The sequence below is a fragment of the Lissotriton vulgaris genome, chromosome 12 (genome assembly GCF_964263255.1).
Source record: "Lissotriton vulgaris chromosome 12, aLisVul1.2, whole genome shotgun sequence".
In the NCBI taxonomy this organism is placed as follows: Eukaryota; Metazoa; Chordata; class Amphibia; order Caudata; family Salamandridae; genus Lissotriton; species Lissotriton vulgaris.
In genome coordinates, this window is record NC_141700.1 from 563,503,348 (window position 1) to 563,522,085 (window position 18,738).

At 48.4% G+C, this 18,738-nt stretch overlaps 1 protein-coding gene across 1 annotated transcript in view; it reads left to right on the forward strand.

Annotated features, from left to right (window-relative positions):
- The window catches only part of SV2A (synaptic vesicle glycoprotein 2A), a 308,096-nt gene that overhangs the window by 269,708 nt on the left and 19,650 nt on the right, over positions 1-18,738 (forward strand). The window contains exons 8-9 of the mRNA XM_086945381.1: positions 8,959-9,047; positions 15,635-15,799. Of these exons, the coding sequence (XP_086801507.1) occupies positions 8,959-9,047; positions 15,635-15,799 (254 nt within the window). The remainder of the gene's footprint in view (positions 1-8,958; positions 9,048-15,634; positions 15,800-18,738) is intronic.

Here is an 18,738-nt window from a genome sequence, read left to right on the forward strand (position 1 = left end):
CCGAGCACAAGAACGTTCTGCCTTCTCCACCCCCGATGGCCACTACCATTTTACGGTCATGCCCTTCGGCATGAAGAATGCCCCAGCGACTTTCCAACGGCTCGTCAATCAGGTCCTGGCGGGGCTCGAAGGGTTCAGCGCCGCCTACCTAGACGACATCGCTGTGTACAGCCACCATTGGACCGAGCACCTCCACCACCTCCGAGCAGTGCTGCAAGCCCTTCAGCGAGCTGGCCTCACGATCAAGGCTAGCAAGTGTCAAATTGGACAGGGGTCTGTGACCTACCTCGGACACCAGGTGGGAAGCGGCCTAGTGGCCCCTCTACAGCTCAAAATTGCCACCATCCAGGACTGGCAGCCCCCTATCACCCAAACCGAGGTACGAGCCTTCCTGGGCCTCACGGGCTACTACCGAAGGTTCGTGAAAGACTATGGTACCATAGTGGGGCCTCTCACCGAACTCACGTCAAAGAATCAGCCCAAGAAGGTGAACTGGACCCCAGAGTGTCAAGCGGCATTCGAACAGTTGAAGGCCGCCATGTGTTCCGCTCCTGTGCTCCAGGCCCCAGACTACAGCCGGGAGTTCGTCGTCCAGACGGACGCCTCCGACCAGGGCATTGGGGCGGTCCTGTCTCAAGTGAACACCGAAGGCCTTGATCAACCGGTGGCCTTCATCAGCCGGAGACTCCTACCACGGGAGCAACGCTGGAGCACCATAGAGAGGGAAGCCTTCGCTGTGGTATGGGCCCTCAAGAAACTCCGGCCCTACCTTTTTGGCACCCACTTTCGGGTGCAGACCGACCACCGACCCCTGCAGTGGTTGATGCATATGCGGGGGGAAAACCCAAAGTTGCTACGCTGGTCCATCTCCTTGCAAGGTATGGACTTCACAGTCGAACACCGGCCTGGGTCAGACCACGCCAACGCGGATGGCCTGTCCCGGTTTTTCCGCCTCGACGAGGAGAGTCCCCAAGAGGATGGGTAACTCTCCCCGCCTTCAGCTGGGGGGGACGCATGTTGGACAGGCCACATGAAGGGCCGCTCTCCCCCGGCCCGACCAGGCCCGAGCCCGGTCACGCAAGTACCACACACCACCATTGCACGTCCTCCGTCCCCTCAGGGACCCCTGCCCCCGAGCACGTTAACCTCGTGGATCCGATTCACTGCCGGCCCGCGCGCCCAGCCCGGGCCGCCATCTTGGACACTTCACCACGAGGCCGCCTGGCCCCCGATCGACCTCAACCCTGGGCCTAGCCCGGCCTCAGACATTCCGGCACCACCCTCCACCCAGGAGGTGAGCGGGCTACTTGGCAAGTCAATGGGAGGAAGAGGTGCCGATGGCTCTCCCCCGCCAAGTGCCGCTCGCCCATCGCCTCCCCGAGCGCTGGCTCCACCCCCCTGCTGGGTGTCTGGACTCCCTCATCCCGGACCTCCCGACCTCCAAGTGCGAGGGTCCGGACATCAAAGCACACCAGCCCTATAACTGGGGCAGCTCCAGAGCAGGAAGGCAGTTGTATCTTGGAGTCGAGAGACGTAAAGAGGAACTCATCCTGGACGGACTACTGGCGCTGCCGTAGCTCTGTCCTGTGCACCATCGTCCTGCCTGTTGGCGCTGCCACAGCCGTCGTAACCTTCATCCTTCATCGTCGTCGGGATCTGCTGGCGTGGCCGCGGACCGTTGTAACCGTCATCTTTCACCGGGACCTGCAGGCTCCGCCGCGGACCGTTGTCCTTCCTTCATCCATCTCGGGACCTGCTTGGCTCCTCCACGGCCCGATCATCCAGAACGCCGAGCTCGAGGATTGAGAGCTATTTTTGTACTCATTGGTAACTAAGACTGCCCCGCTACCCCTTTCCTCAACCAAAGACTAGAACCGAGGGGACCCCTGAGTCCAGACCTCCTTGTATCATACCAACGTAACCTAAGAATTGCATATAAAGTCTCGTTAACCTTCAATCTTGTGTGGTGTCCGTCTGTGGGGGGGAAGTTACTTGTCTGTACAGTCGTTGGAGACGGCTCTCCCTGGAGACCTCTCCCCGTAATCTCGGCCGACCCTCCCGGTCCGTCTAACAGACGCCGCCACCCTCAACGCACTCAACGACGGCCGAATCCCGGGATGCTACCGTGCCACCCCGAGACACACCCACGGACCCTTCTGCTGCACCGCCTGCAAGTTCACCTGCATTCGGACCTGCCTCGCACCAGCACCCGCCAAGCCGACCAACAGCAGCAACCACCTCAAGTGCATCCTGCTCAACACCCGCTCCGTCCACAGACACGCCATCGAACTCTGGAACCTCATTGACACCACAGCCCCTGACGTTGCCTTCCTCACGGAGACCTGGATGAATGCCTCTTCAGCGCCCGACATCGCCATCGCAATCCCAGAGGGATACAAGATCACCCGGAGGGACCGCACCGCCAACCAGATGGGAGGAGGCATCGCCATCATCCACAGGGACACCATCCGCATCACGACCAACACCGACGACATCCTGACCACCGCCGAACACCTACACTTCCAGATCCACACCGACCCGAAGACCACCCTCAGAGGCACCCTGATCTACCGACCCCCGGGGCCACGCACACAATTCAGCGAGGACATCGCCGACTTCGCCAGCCCGCATGCCCTCCCCTCCGCTGACTACATCCTCCTGGGGGACATCAACTTCCACCTGGAGAACAACAACGACCGCAACACCACCACCCTGCTCGACAACCTCGCCAACCTCGGACTCAAGCAGCTAGTGTCCACCCCCACCCACCTCGCCGGACACACACTCGACGCCGTCTTCTCATCCAGCAAAGACATCGCCTTCACCCACGCCACTGGACTCCACTGGACGGACCACAGCTGCGTCCACTTCCCCTTCAAAAGAACGACGATCCACCACCACCAGCAACAGGTTGCCCGTAGATGCTGGAACAAGGTCACAGCCGACCAGCTCGCCGCTTCCATGAGCCAGCACCCTCCCGCCAGCTCAGCGAACCCCAGCCAGGCCCCCGACAACCTCACGAAGTGGATCAGCAACTGCGCGGACGAACTCGCCCCACTGAGGACCCCGCCCAGCAGACCCGGCAGCAAGAAGGCCCCATGGTTCACCGACGAACTCAAGTGCTCTAAGAAGAACTGCCGAGCCCTCGAGAAAGCCTGGAGAAGGGAGCCAACACCAGACAACATGACCACCCTCAAGCTCGCCACCCGGAAGCACCACCAACTGATCCGCGCCACCAAGAAAACTGCATTCAAGGACCGGCTGGACAACAACGCACACAACAGCAAGGAACTCTTCAACATCGTGAAAGAGCTCTCCAACCCCAACGCCGGAAACAACGACATCACCCCATCGCAAGAACTCTGCAACTCCCTCGCCTCCTACTTCCATAACAAGATCACGGACATACACAACAGCTTCAGCACCCAACCGACGAACGCCACGACCGACACGACCGAACCAACGCCCCCCACCACCACCCTCCGCGCCTGGACCCCGATCAGCACCGAAGACACCGTCCGCATGATGAACTCCATCCACTCCGGATCTCCGACCGACCCCTGCCCTCACCACATCTTCAACAAGGCCGACGCTGTCATCGCACCCCACCAGCGGGACATCATCAACACCTCCTTCACCACCGCCACCTTCCCTGAGAGCTGGAAGCACGCCGAACTCCGCGCTCTACTCAAGAAACCAACAGCGGACCCCACCGAACTCAAGAATTACCGCCCCATCTCGCTGCTCCCGTTTCCGGCCAAAGTCATCGAGAAGACCGTCAACAAGCAGCTGTCCGCCTTCCTCGAGACGAATGGATCCCTCGACCCCTCGCAGTCTGGCTTCCGGGCCAACCACAGCACCGAGACCGCCCTCATCGCTGCCACCGATGACATTCGAGCTCTGATGGACAACGGAGAAACAGTGGCTCTCATCCTCCTAGACCTCTCCGCGGCCTTCGACACCGTCTGCCACCACACCCTAGCGCAGCGCCTCAACAAAGTCGGAATCCAGGAGAAGGCACTGGAATGGGTCATCTCCTTCCTCGACGGAAGGACACAGAGAGTCCGCCTTCCACCATACAAGTCAGAGGCCACCGAAGTCATCTGCGGCGTACCCCAAGGATCCTCGCTGAGCCCAACCCTCTTCAACGTCTACATGAGCCCCCTCGCGGCCATCGCACGCCAACACAACCTGAACATCATCTCCTACGCCGACGACACCCAGCTGATCCTCTCCCTGACCAACGACCCCGCCGCCGCCAGAGCCAACCTTCACAAAGGGATGAAAGAGGTAGCCGAGTGGATGTCGACCAGCCGCCTGAAGCTGAACTCTGACAAGACGGATGTCCTCATCCTGGGATCTTCGCCCTCCGCCTGGGATGACTCCTGGTGGCCCCCCGCCCTGGGCACCGCACCCAAACCAACAAACCACGCACGCAACCTGGGCTTCATCCTGGACTCCTCCCTCTCCATGACCAAACAAGTCAACGCCGTCTCCTCGTCATGCTTCAACATCCTGCGCATGCTACGTAAGATCTTCCGGTGGATCTCCACCGAGACCAGGAAGACGGTCACCCAGGCCCTTGTCACCAGCCGACTGGACTACGGCAATGCCCTCTACGCCGGAACCCCTGCAAAGCTCCAGAAGAGACTCCAACGGATCCAGAACACCTCAGCCAGACTCATCCTCGACGTCCCACGACACAGCCACATCTCCGGACACCTGAGAGACCTGCACTGGCTCCCGGTCAACAAGAGAATCACCTTCCGTCTAATCACCCACGCACACAAAGCCCTCCACGATCAAGGCCCGAGCTACCTCAACAACCGCATCAACTTCTACTCTCCCAAACGACACCTCCGATCAGCCAGTCACGCCCTCGCCGCCGTCCCCCGCATCCGAAGAGCGACGACAGGAGGAAGATCCTTCTCCTACCTGGCCGCAAAGACCTTGCACTCCCTCCCGACCGACCTGCGCCTGACCCAAGACCACCTCGCCTTCAGGAAGAAGCTCAAGACCTGGCTGTTCGAGCAGTAGCAGCACCCCCCCCCCCCCCCTAGCGCCTTGAGACCCTCCGGGTAAGTAGAGCGCTCTATAAATGTCTATGATTGATTGACTGATTGACCTCAGGGAACATATTATTTCAAAACAACAGTGGTCCCATGCATACGGAATACTCAAACAAAATAAATATAGCCACAGCCGGTTCTATATTCAATTTGATATGTCCAGCCGGACAGAGGTCTCAATCTTTACTCATTGAAAGATGCACGGAAAAGCATTCCTTCAGCAATTCACCGTAGTGGGGCACAAGCCTGTACCCAAACACATACAGATCAATACAGTAAGTAGAGCGAAGAACAGAACAGGGCTTTTAGGGAAAAGCAGCAATTTTCTGTAGTTTTACAGATACACAGAGTTTTCAAGCAGGCCCTTTCACATATTCATAATATATAACATTGTTATGCGTAATGTGCTCAAAAGGTCGACGGCGTTTCAGTCCCGCTTTTAAATCATGGGGACCATTGCCTATGAGGGAAGAAGAAAGGAAAAAGAAAACATAGATACATTTATTAAAAGACACTAAGAAGACACAGAGTAATCAAGTGACTGTGTTGCTCTTCTCATAAAGAGGAGCAGTGGTGTAAAGTGGGTTGTGCACGCAGTGTGAAAGAAGTTATGGTAACCCCATGTTTACATCACAAGGTGAGGCTGAGTTGTGACTAAAATCGATTTAAACGCTCGAAGATGCCCGTAAATACAAGACGTTGTTTAACCACAAGGAGATGTGCCCAGTGAACTAGGTATAAGTTTAAAGGAGATTGTTCCTAGCTCGAAGAGAGCCCGAGAGTACACGACGGCGTTTAACGCGAGAAGGAGTGTCAAGTGAGCGGCGTGCACGCGTGGCCTTCAGGTGACAGTGAGTGAGGCTAGTAATGTCTGAGGTCGAGTAGGAAGAACCTAGGTGAGCGTACCTGGCAGCGTGATGGGAACTGAGGCTCCTAAGGCGGAGGCCGTATAACAAGGATGGTTAAGACGGTGCCCTCAGTTTGGTGTCTGTTGCGTATTGTGTCTGGATTCTTTTAAAGTGAAAGCAGTGAGAGCGACGCAGTGAAGACTAAGTGAAAAACGGCGCATATATGTAGGATGTGTTTTAAAATGAGATGTGAGCGGAGTAACCGGAACATTGTGCAGCTGGCGCGTGATGATGGTGTGAGGAAGGGGGTTGCTTACCGAGGATGGAAACCTCGGAGGGCTCGGGTTGAGCCGGACGTTTGCCTCGTGTAGGCAGCCTTGCTGGGTATAAGGAGTATGCAGCCCTGGGGGGAGATTGGGATTTAACAGTGAATTGGATACAATCACGTAATAACGGAAAATAACGGAGCCCTCAAATGGGAGTCTTACCACAATCGGGTGCAGATCTGGACCGCGATGACTCGTGGGTCAAAGCGCGGTAAGGTGGAAGTGCCTGTGTGGAGATAAACGGGTGGTTTAAGCCCCTGTTATCTCGAGTAGGGATAAAAAGGTAAAAACGGAAACTGCTCGTGGGCTCTTACCGGTTCAGTCGGCTGTAGTAACTTCCTTTGCAATGCGACTGGGATTGTAGGGAAGAGCTACGTTATGTTCGGGGAAGTGAGGTCTGATTGGTCATACTGAGAGCATGGAAATAGAGGAGGGGATACGATGGTGGGTTAGGGTGAGGGCATGAACATAAACGATGGTACGCTAGGGAGGAAGGCATGAACATAGACAATGGTTCGTTATAAGGGAAGGGTATGAAGGAATTATGTCATAGGTGATAGTGCCAATTAGTGAAGTGTCTATAAAACAGTTGAAAGGAATAGTGATTAAAAACAGAAAGTACATTTCATATGGACATCATATTTACAGGATTAATTTTGACTGACAAGCCACAAATAGCATTAAAGCATTAAGAGTAACCAGAGGAAGCCATGACTGGCTTTAAATCAAGCTGGTCCACTCTTCTTGGAGATTTAAGCCAGAGTTCAAACTGTCCGTTTTTAGTATCCATTTTAGCTCTTCCCGGTTGAGCATTCTTGTCAGGTCACCACCTCTTGGGGGTAAAGTCATTTGACTAATCACGGTTCATCGAATTTCGTTTTCATTATGTCCCTTGTCAATGAAATGCTCCACCAAAGGGGCATTGGCCGTTCTGCACTTAATCCGGCTCCGGTGCTGTGAGATTCGCAGTTTGATTTTTTGTTTAGTCTGACCCACATAAATAAGATTACATGGACAAAAAGTTGCATAAACAATGTTGCAGCTGTAACAGTTAGTGAAATTCTGGAGCTCATTTTTCACACCTTTGAACACAAATTCCTTGCAATCAATACATAGGTCACAGACCACACATGCGCCACATTTGAAATGGCCTCTCAAAGGTGGAAGACCCCAGAGATCATTTATAGTGGTATTGATGGTAGTCGTAGAGGGGAGAGCTGCCCTCGCCTCACTAACTGGTCTTTCAAGTTTTTATTCGTTTTGAATGCGAATAAGGGAACCGCCCAGTTAAGCGGTCCAGAGATGAGAATGTGCCAGTTCTTCTTTATACTTTTTCTGACTCTGTTGGAGATGGTGGAGTAGGTCGTGACGCATACTATTTTCTCGGATGGTTTCTTAGGTGTAGGGTCTCACGAGGGCAGCACCAAGCCCTCTTCATTACATTTTTAACCAAGCGGCGAGGGTAACCTCTGGATCTAAGTTTGGCTGAGAGAATGTTAGCTTCAGTAAAATAGTCATTTTTTTAAAGCAATTTCTTCTCAGTCTCAGGAATTGAGAATACGGGAGACTGTCTTTCAGGGCCCTGGGATGGCAGCTGTTATAGCTCAGTAGCATATTTCTTTCTGTTGGTTTCCGAAATAAGGATGTAAAGAGCAGTCCATCCTTATTTTGTATGCAGAGGTCTAGGAATGGAATGCTGGTCCTGCTATGTGTCAGTGTAAAAGTGAGACCATTACAGTTGTTGTTTAGCCAGTGTAACATGGCTCGGAGGGCATCCTCTGAGCCGCCCCAGATGAGGAAAATATCGTCTATATACCACTTCCACGTTAATAGCCCAGGGTGGAATGGGTTCGTGTCAGTGAGGATAGTGTTGCATTCTAACCAATCCATATACAGAATGGCTAGAGTTGGTGCGAAAATCTCACCCATGGAAGTGCCACGGACCTGTTGATAGTAGTTATTATCAAACATAAAGAAATTCTGTGTCAGACAGATTTCAAGCAGTTGTACAATGAATAAGGTAGGTACTATGTGTGGTCGTGGTCTTTTATTGAGTATGGCCTTCATAACAAGGAGTGACTCTCTTTGCGGTATGTTGGTGTAGAGAGACTCTATGTCCAGAGTGCATAGAGTCTCTCTCTCAGGGTCGAAATGGTGGTTCTCAATCAAGTTAATCATGTGCATACTGTCCCTGACGAAGCAGATGGTGTTGGGCACAAAGTCTTTTAAGAAGAAGTTAACATAATGTCCTAGTGGTTCGAGGACAGAACCACAGCCCGACACAATCGGTCTACCTGGGGGACTGTCCAGTCTTTTATGAATCTTTGGGAGGGTATAAATTACCGGGGTCCTTGGATTGGTCACATTTAGGAAGTTGAGTTCATGTTTGCTCAGGAACCCGGTATCAAATGCCTCAGTGGTGATTTGTTTCATGACTGTCTGCAGGCCTCGGGTGGGATTGGTTGGGAGTCTGCAGTAGTGATCTGTATTTGAGACTTGTCTTATAACCTCTGTTCTGTAAGTGTCTATATTTTGTAGCACAATCCCACCGCCTTTTATCAGCAGGCTTGCAGGTATTGGTGTCTTCACTTGCCCACAACTTCTTTTCCTCCATTATTGGCCACCACACTCTCCTGACTGAAATCAAAATGCTGCAACCTTGTCTCGTATTGTCTGAACTTGCTGCATTGTGAGACATGTCTATTTCTTTTCCAGGTCTGGGCCAACTTCCATCAATGTTTTGCACCAGAATATCGTCGGATCACCCTCATGATGATGGCGGTGTGGTTCACCATGTCCTTCAGGTGAGTGATAGGCAGATGTGAGTCCAGATGTTGTTCTGAATTACAGTGGTGTTTTGCTCCAAAATATCTCAAAATCACCCTCATGATGATGGCTTTGAGTTTCACCATGTCCTTCAGAGGGTGGTATGAGTCCACACATAGTTCTGAACTACACTGGTGTTTTTCTCCAGGGTATTGCCGGATCACGCTCATGATGATGGTGGTGTGGTTCACTGTGCCATTCAGATGGGTGGTAGGGTGATATGAGTTCAGATGTTGTTCTGAATTACGGTGGTGATTTGATCTAGGGTATTGTCGGATCACCCTCATGATGATGGTGGTGTGGTTCACTGTGTCATTCAGATGGGTGGTAGGGTGATATGAGTTCAGATGTTGTTCTGAATTACGGTGGTGTTTTGATCTAGGGTTATTGTCGGATCGCCCTCATGATGATGGTGGTGTGGTTCACCGTGCTATTCAGGTGGGTGGTAGGCCGATGTTAGTCCAGATGTAATTCAGAATTACAATGGTGGTGTGCTCCAGAGTATCGTCGAGTCACCCTTATGATGACGGAGGTGTGGTTCACCATGTTCCTCAGGTGGGCGCTGTGCTGGTGTGAGTCCAGATGTAGTTCTGAAATACAATGTCACAACAATGGGAAGTTTTAGTCTTGAAGAAGGAAAAACAAAATTATGGTAATAACCATACAATTATCAATTTCTAAGAATTAACCCGTTCTGTCCCTGGGGGAACAGGATCTAAAGTTAAACGATGAAATACAAGAATAGATAAGCAGAATTTTTAAAAGCAACCTGGATATTCATGACTTCTTCTCTACTGCTGTTTCTTTAAACTAAATGTACCTGTGAACTCAGACTGTATAGCCACAAAGTGGCCCTGAGGTTTTGTGGCATCAACCACCCCCCTGTGTTCAAATACATTTCCAAAACTCAGTAGTTATGTTTGTTATTAGAGACAAAGGTGTTCTGTATATGTGTCTTAGCGCCTTGTACGTGTATTAACCAGCAGAGCACCACCATTCTTGCAGTTTGTAGCACCTATGAACTGAGACCGCAAATTCCTCTCAATCCCGATTGCTTCCTGTGATACCTTGCATGGCCATAAAATAACAACATCCTCCCCTGCTTAGACCCTTGCAACCGGGTATCTCAAGAACTAGTTGACCTCCCCTTCCACCCCCATGGTGAGTATTCACCTCTCCCTGATTCCTCTGAAAGAGAGCTCTGCTCTCTCATGGCCATTCTGCTGCTGTGGCATTTTACTGGTAGACTGTAGGTTAAGGGGCGGCTTGAGTGCATAATGGGCTTCCATGACCCTTTTACACCCCTCTGGCTCTGTACTAGCGACTTTCTGCAGTGTGGGGCTGTTTTGAACATTTCTTGCCAAGACTGATTTTGATTTCCGGTCTGGCCTTGTAAATGGGAGGCCTTTGATTAGACTCTAGTTACACCACCTGATCCTAATAAAAAACAAGGAAAAACATATAAGAAAAGAGCCAATGTGAAAAAATAAATCTTTGTAAGATTGGCCTTTCAAAGGCTAGACTACATGCTAAGTACTATGATGTACAGGGTTAGTGGCAGAGCTGGTCTGAAAAGGAAACAGCAGAGTCTAAAAGGCACACAAGGAGGTATTGTGGAGATTTCATATGGTGTGTATCGTGATCGCATTGTCTCCTCTGCCAGAATGTTCTTAGAATCACCAAGTGGGACATTGGTTCAGCCATCAGGGGCCAGGGAAGAGGATGTGCCCTGTCCATCTTTTCTCCCATTTGTTTGCAGTTTTGGACACTGATTAAACCTAATAACAATACCACCAGGAGGAGTTGTGATAGGTGGCTATATAGAACGAATTAATTTCGCATCCCTAAATTAATTATTAATTCTGTTAAAAGTTATAAGAAGCGTGTTTCCAGCACCAATGGATGTGGCTTACCCTGACTGTTCTAAGGATAGACTGAAACTGAGGTATGGCCGCTGTGTAATAACATGATAACTCCAACAGTGCCATGAACTACATCTGCAATCCCCAGATCAGAGTCATAAGGATCAGATCAACTAGTTGACATCTTGTTTCAGCAGAAACTTAGACTATGATCACTAACACAGGAAAGGCATATCTCCACGCCCACCTTCAATCCTACATAAAAGCATCCACTGCTTTGGTCCTGGGGTCCAGTGGAGGCTACATTATACCATGAGCTTATTATTTAGCCTGGATGCTAACAGATCTGTCTACGAAGGTCCACATCTCTGCATGAGCACAGTGAAACTCCTACGGTCCATTATCCAACTGCCCATGTCCTGAATAAATCTGGAATTTCAGTACGCCACACGTTCTGGGGACCAGGAAGGTACTTCACTACGAGTGAAAGCAGAATTTCCAGGTAGGAGTGCCAGCTGTGCCAGCTTTGCCACCATTTTGCATTGAGTGCCCCCTAGTTGGGTAATGTACTCGACTGTGGACACATGCATTTTTAAGAGGATGCAGCAGGACACTGTCTTTCGTCATTAACTTTACCACAAACAATCTCACCAAGAGCTTAAGGCATTTGATGTGGAGATCTAACTCAGCCTCAGACCTTCTGACTCACATAGATAATTCCAAGACCTGACCCCATAGCCTCATCGTCTGGCATCCAACTATATGACCAGGTCCAGGGCAGAACCAGAAATTGCTCTCCTGTTCCATGCCTCCATGTGATCCAGCCACTGCTGGATCATCATCCTGGTTTCCTGAGACTGAGTGACCCTCTCTGAGTTGCTGAGCTCCTTTCTCAGATGAGTACACTTCAACGACTGATGGTCCCTGTAGTGCAGGGGGCCTGGAATGATTGCTTGTATGCAGGAATAAAGCTATCCCACAATCTTGACTAGTTGTTAGAGGGAAAGACGGTCTCTGTAGGACCCTTCTGAGCTCCTTCTTGATCCCCACACTTCCTTCGTTGGCAGCCTGGCCATATGGTTATATGGGTGCCCAGGTTTATAATGAAACTCAAGAACACACAGAGTGTGTGGGGGGTCAGTTCTGACTTCTGGTTGATTCTGAAGCCCAGATCCTGGAGAACAGTAATAGCTGTGTTCAAGTTGAACCACAACTGCTCTTGTCTCTGATCCATCACCAGATAGCCTTCCGGTAAATGATCAACCTGCCCCCCCCCCCCCGAACTTCAGGACCTCCACCACAGGCCAAAGGAGCTTGGTGAGGCACAATGAGGCTGAGCTCAGAACTGCTAGTCCAGCGGAATTGAAGTCATTGCCTTAGTGAAGAGAAGATGAGAACGTCAGGTGGGCATCCTTGCGATCCAGACTGACGATCTAGTTCCCTGGGAGCAGGATGTCTCTGAGCAGTTGGATGCCTCCTTCTTGAAATGCCAGTTAAGATGCCACTTGTTGAATTCTATTATGTTTATTACAGGCCTGTGTCCCTTTTCTTTCTTTTTCATTAGGAAAATATTGCTTCGGAAACCTCTACGATGTAAGGTAGCCCTGTGAATGGCTTCTTTCCTCTCTATTTCCTAAACCCCGGTGTCTATCACACTGGCTTCCTGATCCAAGAAAACGAGTGACTTGAATTTCAAAGTTTGAACCAGGGACCCATAGAATTCGATGTGAAATGTTTGCGCTATCTTTCAAAAATACAGATCCCTCGTCATATTCTCTCCACTTGGTAGGAAACACCCAAGCTACTACATTGATTTAGAAGGGAAAAAGTGATACTTATATCATAAACCTTTGGAGATGTTTAACCCCTTGGCCGCAGCGGTAATTCCGCCGTGGCGCGGGGGGGGGGAGGGGGGTCACGCGGCGCCGCCATGCTTGTGACAGAACCACTCCGTCATGAGCCACGGGGGCGCTGTGCTCATGACGGAGTGGTTCCGTCACGGCCCGCCCGCTTATTAATTCAGCCGTGCAGGCGCGGAATTGATGCAGCATGGGCGGGGTGGCTGCGGCGTGACGGAACCACTCCGTCATGAGCACAGCGCGCCCGTGGCTTGTGACGGAGTGGTTCCGTCACTTCCACGGAACGGATTAATGTATGTTCCCCTAAATACGCTGATGCGTCCTTTGACTCTGCCACTCCCTCTGGTGTGAAACAGGGTCAGAATGGCCTGTTGCCTGGCCCCCTGTTGTTGCTTCCTTGTCCTTTCTGGGGACCATCTTGGCCGTACCAGCCAGGCCAACATATTCTGCTTCAAATACCTCCTGCAAAAATAGTGCCTACCTCAATATTTTTAGTAGATGTTTTCACCTTATCCAAAGTGATGAATGTTGCTTTAAGCTTCCTCAAATGACGTGTAAGTGCTGAACACCTTCTATGTGTTTTAGAATTAGAAAGTACTTGGGAAATACTAGGTTTTTGTCAACCACTAAGCGGTGTTCAGAGGGTGTTCAAACAGGGGGGCTCACTGAGAGGGAGCTCTAAGGGTGCTGAATTGAGCCAGCCTAAAATAGCAGATGTGGGCCACTGTGCTGACAGCCATTAAGATGCCGTACCCCTGGATGCTGAGTCAAAAACAAGGAGTACTTGTGCACCTGCTGGCTCAGGAAGTGCCGTGGTCCACTGCGGGATGCCACTGTGTGTGCTGGCAGGCTCTGCTATTTCAGCTCACGTGCTCAAGCACCCTGCAAGGGGGGTCTTCTACAGTGGGGTGGAGGCTACCAACGAAGGTGGCTCCGCTCTATTGACAAATCACTCGCCCAGCCTGCTAGCTACCTGGTCAAGTACCACCGGATAGCATGCACTAACAGTTCAATTGTATACCAAAATGTTTAGCAAATAAGCTGAGCAGCAAAGAAAGAGGGGAAGAAATGAGCATCGCAGGTGTGTATGGACTAGGGTAGATAGTGATTGGTGGATTAGTGTATGGTCATTTTACCTGGGTATCCTGGGGAATGTAGTTTAAGGTTTGTGTTTCTGTGTTAACTTGATAACTTGCTGCTGAGCAATAAAGTGAGGAAAGTAAGGCATTATCTGTGCCTCAGGTCCTAGCATATAATTCATTAAACGTCATAAAATAAGGGTTTGTCTAAGTCGGAATACAAAATTAATCAACTTTGTCGGAGTTGAAAATGAACAAGCTTAATTATGGAAGTGTGAACATGAGAGAGGTGTTTATTGGAGTGAAGAGGGAATTTGTATATTCCTCATTAAAAGTAAGATGAGATATTCTCAGAAAAGACGAATAGTCTCTAAATTGTCTCAGCAGCTGTCATTTATTTTGCACTATTTTATGGTTTCATCATAAACAAAATATTTGTGCTTTTCAAATACTTGTTCTTCATTACATAATGTATACCTTGGTGATAACTGGACTCAAGAGAACTCTCGAAGCATCCTAGCACCTTATGACCAAGTGGTACGATGCTGCCTGGGCTGTTTATTGATTTGAGGTTTTTTGTTAATCCCCAGCGTGAAAAGATATATATTTAAACTTGACCCTTGCACATACTTGTCTGTGTCAATGCCAAATTGACATTATATTAGAGAACTTTGCAAAAAGATCTCAATGAATTGTCAAGATAAAAATATGTGTGTCTTTGCGGTGGATAGCCATAGCTATCCACCGCCACCCCGCTCTGAGACAAACTCTGCAGTTGCTTCGTACATTGCAACCTTGTACCCACAACATTGTTTCATCCATCCGCAGAGAGACGTCATCCCACAAAACTGACCTACGCATCAGCATAGAAGCCATCACTTATTCCACAAACAGTGGAAAAACATAAGCCATCGCCCCACACTCACTGACTTTGAGAGCCATAAACATGGTCCTCTTTGCTCCACGGATGCACATCATCTTGCCAACCCCGCTACACACGGTTATGGATGACTGCAGGTGTGCATTGATGTTTGTGTGCATGTTTATCTCTATATGTTTGATGGAGTCTGAGAAAACGAGTCTCTGTAGGTGTCTTGGTCAGTATACATGTATACATGATATAGGTGTGCTGCAATCACTCACCTGGCAAACGCCAAACCAGTTGGCTTTGTCAATGCTTATTGAATTTGACTGCTGATTTGTGCCAAAACTTTGGAAACCAAGCAAAGTAGCAATAGTTCTCTGCGTGGGAGGGTGTTATTACGTGAAAATCTGTACATTTACGAGTGTTTCTAATGCAAATGTAATTTATGTTGAGTCATTCGCAAGCTAAAAAGTAATGAAGGTATGCACTCTGTTACGAAGTATGCGTTCGAGTTGCCGGTGCAATGGAGTTCCGGAGTTCCTTGCTTGGAAAAGCAAAACACAATACGCACTTGTATTCAAAATGCAGGTAAATTATAGCAACCGACTAAATCTGAGAGCGAAAACTATGAAGGTGCATAGATATAGGAAAATTAAGAATCTCTGTGAGCAATCAGTGGCCCATAATCACCACTACACGAGACACACTCGCATAGACCCACAAACTTCGCACAACACTAACCCTGCCAATATAGTTGTGACATAGTTGTGGTATAAGACATATTTAGGTATACATTGAGTTGGACATGATGGCGTCTTCTATTCTTTGAACTGATGCTGCAACTTATCATGTGAAAACAGTATATTACGTATATTTAAACGATGCTTGTGTTGTCAACAGCTATTACGGATTGACTGTCTGGTTCCCCGACATGATCAAACATCTGCAGAACATTGAATATGCATCGAAGACGAGGGTATATATGCGCGAAAGAGTGGAACATCTAACTTTCAACTTCACGCTTGAAAACCAGGTCCATCGAGACGGCATGTTCTTCAATGACAAGTAGGTTACGTTAGAGATTGGGGATGGCAGGGTGGGTATGGTCAAGTAGAGAGACTAGACTGCCTGAGCCTGATCGACAAAGCTTGGTTGAAAAGTAAGCCTACTTTTGTTATAGCGGCAGATCATTATGGCTCCCGATGGGCTGTGACGTCTTTGGTAGTGCGATTGGGGACGCTGGCAACTACTTGTAAGGCAGAAACAAACTGACTCTACACAGAGGTGAACAGTTAAAACTAAAAAGACAAATTACTCTGTTCTGAAAGTGGTGGGTTTGGTAGCAGAAATAAGAAAGAGGCTGTTCCACCTCAAAGGTGGTCACGTAGATGCAGTGTGATGGGCCATTCTCATGCGTACATCATGAGTTACAAAAGAGAGTTAGCTGTTTGCAATGGTGACAAGACAAAGTTTGACTCAAAAGGCATTTTGGAGCGCCTTTGTCAGTGATGGAAAAGCTTGTTAGGAGGTGGTAGCGTGGAACGTGGTATACTAAAACACAGCACAGAGGAGAAAATAAAGATTGTCCAGGTTGAGCCAATCTGGCTCAGACAGTGAAATCAAAACCCAGGTTGTGGTTGCGGCGCAATTCAAGGGCAAAGTATATATGATCAGGCATTTATGTGTAGCATTCAGAAGCGATACATCTTCATAGATACATATGCAACAATCAGAAGGGGTATACTATCAAACATGAACTAATCAACATATATGACTATGCACCAATCAGAAGGGGTGTATAATCATATGTATATTAAGAGATAGACCAATACAAAGGAGAGCATCATACATACATGTGAATCATTGAGAATCAGTGCATCATGAAACATACACATGTGCCAGTAAGTAGTAGTATATCACTATACAAATTCTACTATATGCACTAGTCAGCATTGTTATCTCATCACATTGAAAGGCAGCTATCTGAAGTGATGTACCATTATAAGTACCAGCATTGACTGGTCATTGGTTTCTGACGTTAGCATCTATAGATGTTCATTCTGATGTCTCTAGGTTTCTCCGGGCACGCTTATCCATTGAGTGTCTTCGCTTTGAGTATTCAGGGTGTTTTTCTTTACATACGGAAGAACACTGCATGCTCAGATTTGTGAGGTACTTCCCCAATCGCTTAATTTGCACATCAGCAAAGCAGGACCAAAGAACTAATGGGAAAAAAACTACATTTACTGATCTGATCTCTGGTAAAATCAAGACCTGATTTACATATGGCTGGTCCCTGGCTGAAGTGGTATCGTGGGTAAAGACCGACGGACTAAAATGCAGTCCTAGTGATTCGCTAGTGGATGAGACTTTGCCAAGGTTTTCAATAATCATCTTTGTTTTTGCCTAAATGCAACAACGAAGGATTCGCTTATAGACTCAGATATACCAGCTGTATCACAGGACTCAGGCTGCAACTCACTGATAAGGGATAACTATCCCAAAACCACTCCAGGGACGCCTTTACTCCTGTTTAGAGGGGGGTGGTCTGGCAATTAGGGCATAACTGATCCTATTGAAGCAGAATCAAGGCTTTGCATATGGCTGGCCTCTGGCTATTACAAACAGCAGCAGAGGAGCAAAGGAGACCTGCACCGAAACCCCTATGAATAGTGGTCAGTAGACAGACTTATACAACAGAAGTCTGGAGCACAACACAGAAAGTAGTTCTAACAGTTATCACACTCTGTAATCAGAAGTGAAATTTAAAACACTCATTTATTTAACTCCAAAAAATGATCACATGCATATATGAACACAAAGCAAATATCAGTTATGAGGGTATAATCATGCAAATGTCAAATGCTTTCTTCATAACAAATCTTTTTAAATTTTTCTGACTCTGAATTTGCCCTGATGTTTAATCTGACACCGGGGATCAGTATCCCTTATCAGAGGACCTTTTTGTTTATCATACGCGTACTTACTTTTACTCACCCTGTGTGTCTTGATATTTGTTATTGGGCCCCTGAAGGACGCTATTCATCCTGAGTACTTACTATAATGCATTGTGAATGGTCGTATTGCTACTTGACAATAGGATGGATATATATATATATATACATGAAAGACCCTGTCATAGGCAAGGATTTGCCCAGCAGGGTCTCTCTGACATACAGTAGAGCTCCTTCCCTAAGGGACCAAATTGTGAAAACTAATCCTGAACCAATCAGAGGCAGCAGCTGGTGGCAAACGGGCAGAGGCTTTTACAAGTGTAAAACATGCAAAGCCTGCACCCATGGGGTCAATACCAAAGAATATAAAGATGGATTTAATGACACAGTTCATCCAATAACACAGGTATTGACATGTAAGACCGACCATGCGGTGTACGTCCTACAATGCCCTTGTCCGCTGATGTACGTGGGAAGTACCAAGCTACCTGTACATCAGCGAATCCTCCAACATCTAAGAGCAATCTCCAATGGGGACAATACTTATCCTGTTGCCCGCCACTATCGGGAAGTACATCAAAGCAACAACAAAACACTTACGTACTTCGTGATAGACAGTATCAACACAAACAGGCGGGGGGGTGATAGAGAAACCAGTTTGAGAAAACTTGAGACAAAGTATATCCTCATGTTAAACACTAAGACGCCATCAGGTTTAAACATCACTGAAGACTTATACACATGTCTACTTTAAATATGTTAGTACTCTGAAACCTAGGATGTTACTTCGTACCCCTTTTGACAACACAGGAAATATCTGGGCTGGGACAGAAATTTGCATCAATTATGTACATAGGATTACTTAGAGCATCCCATATCGGTCAATCAGGATACTGCAGGATGTTGCTGCGACTGCTAACTAACAGAAAAATGAACAATAAGATATGATAAATAAGATAAGAAATGAGAAAAAAGTTTTAAACAAAATGATAAGAAAAACAGCAAAAAAGATATAACACAAAAAAAGTACTTACTATAGGAATAATATTA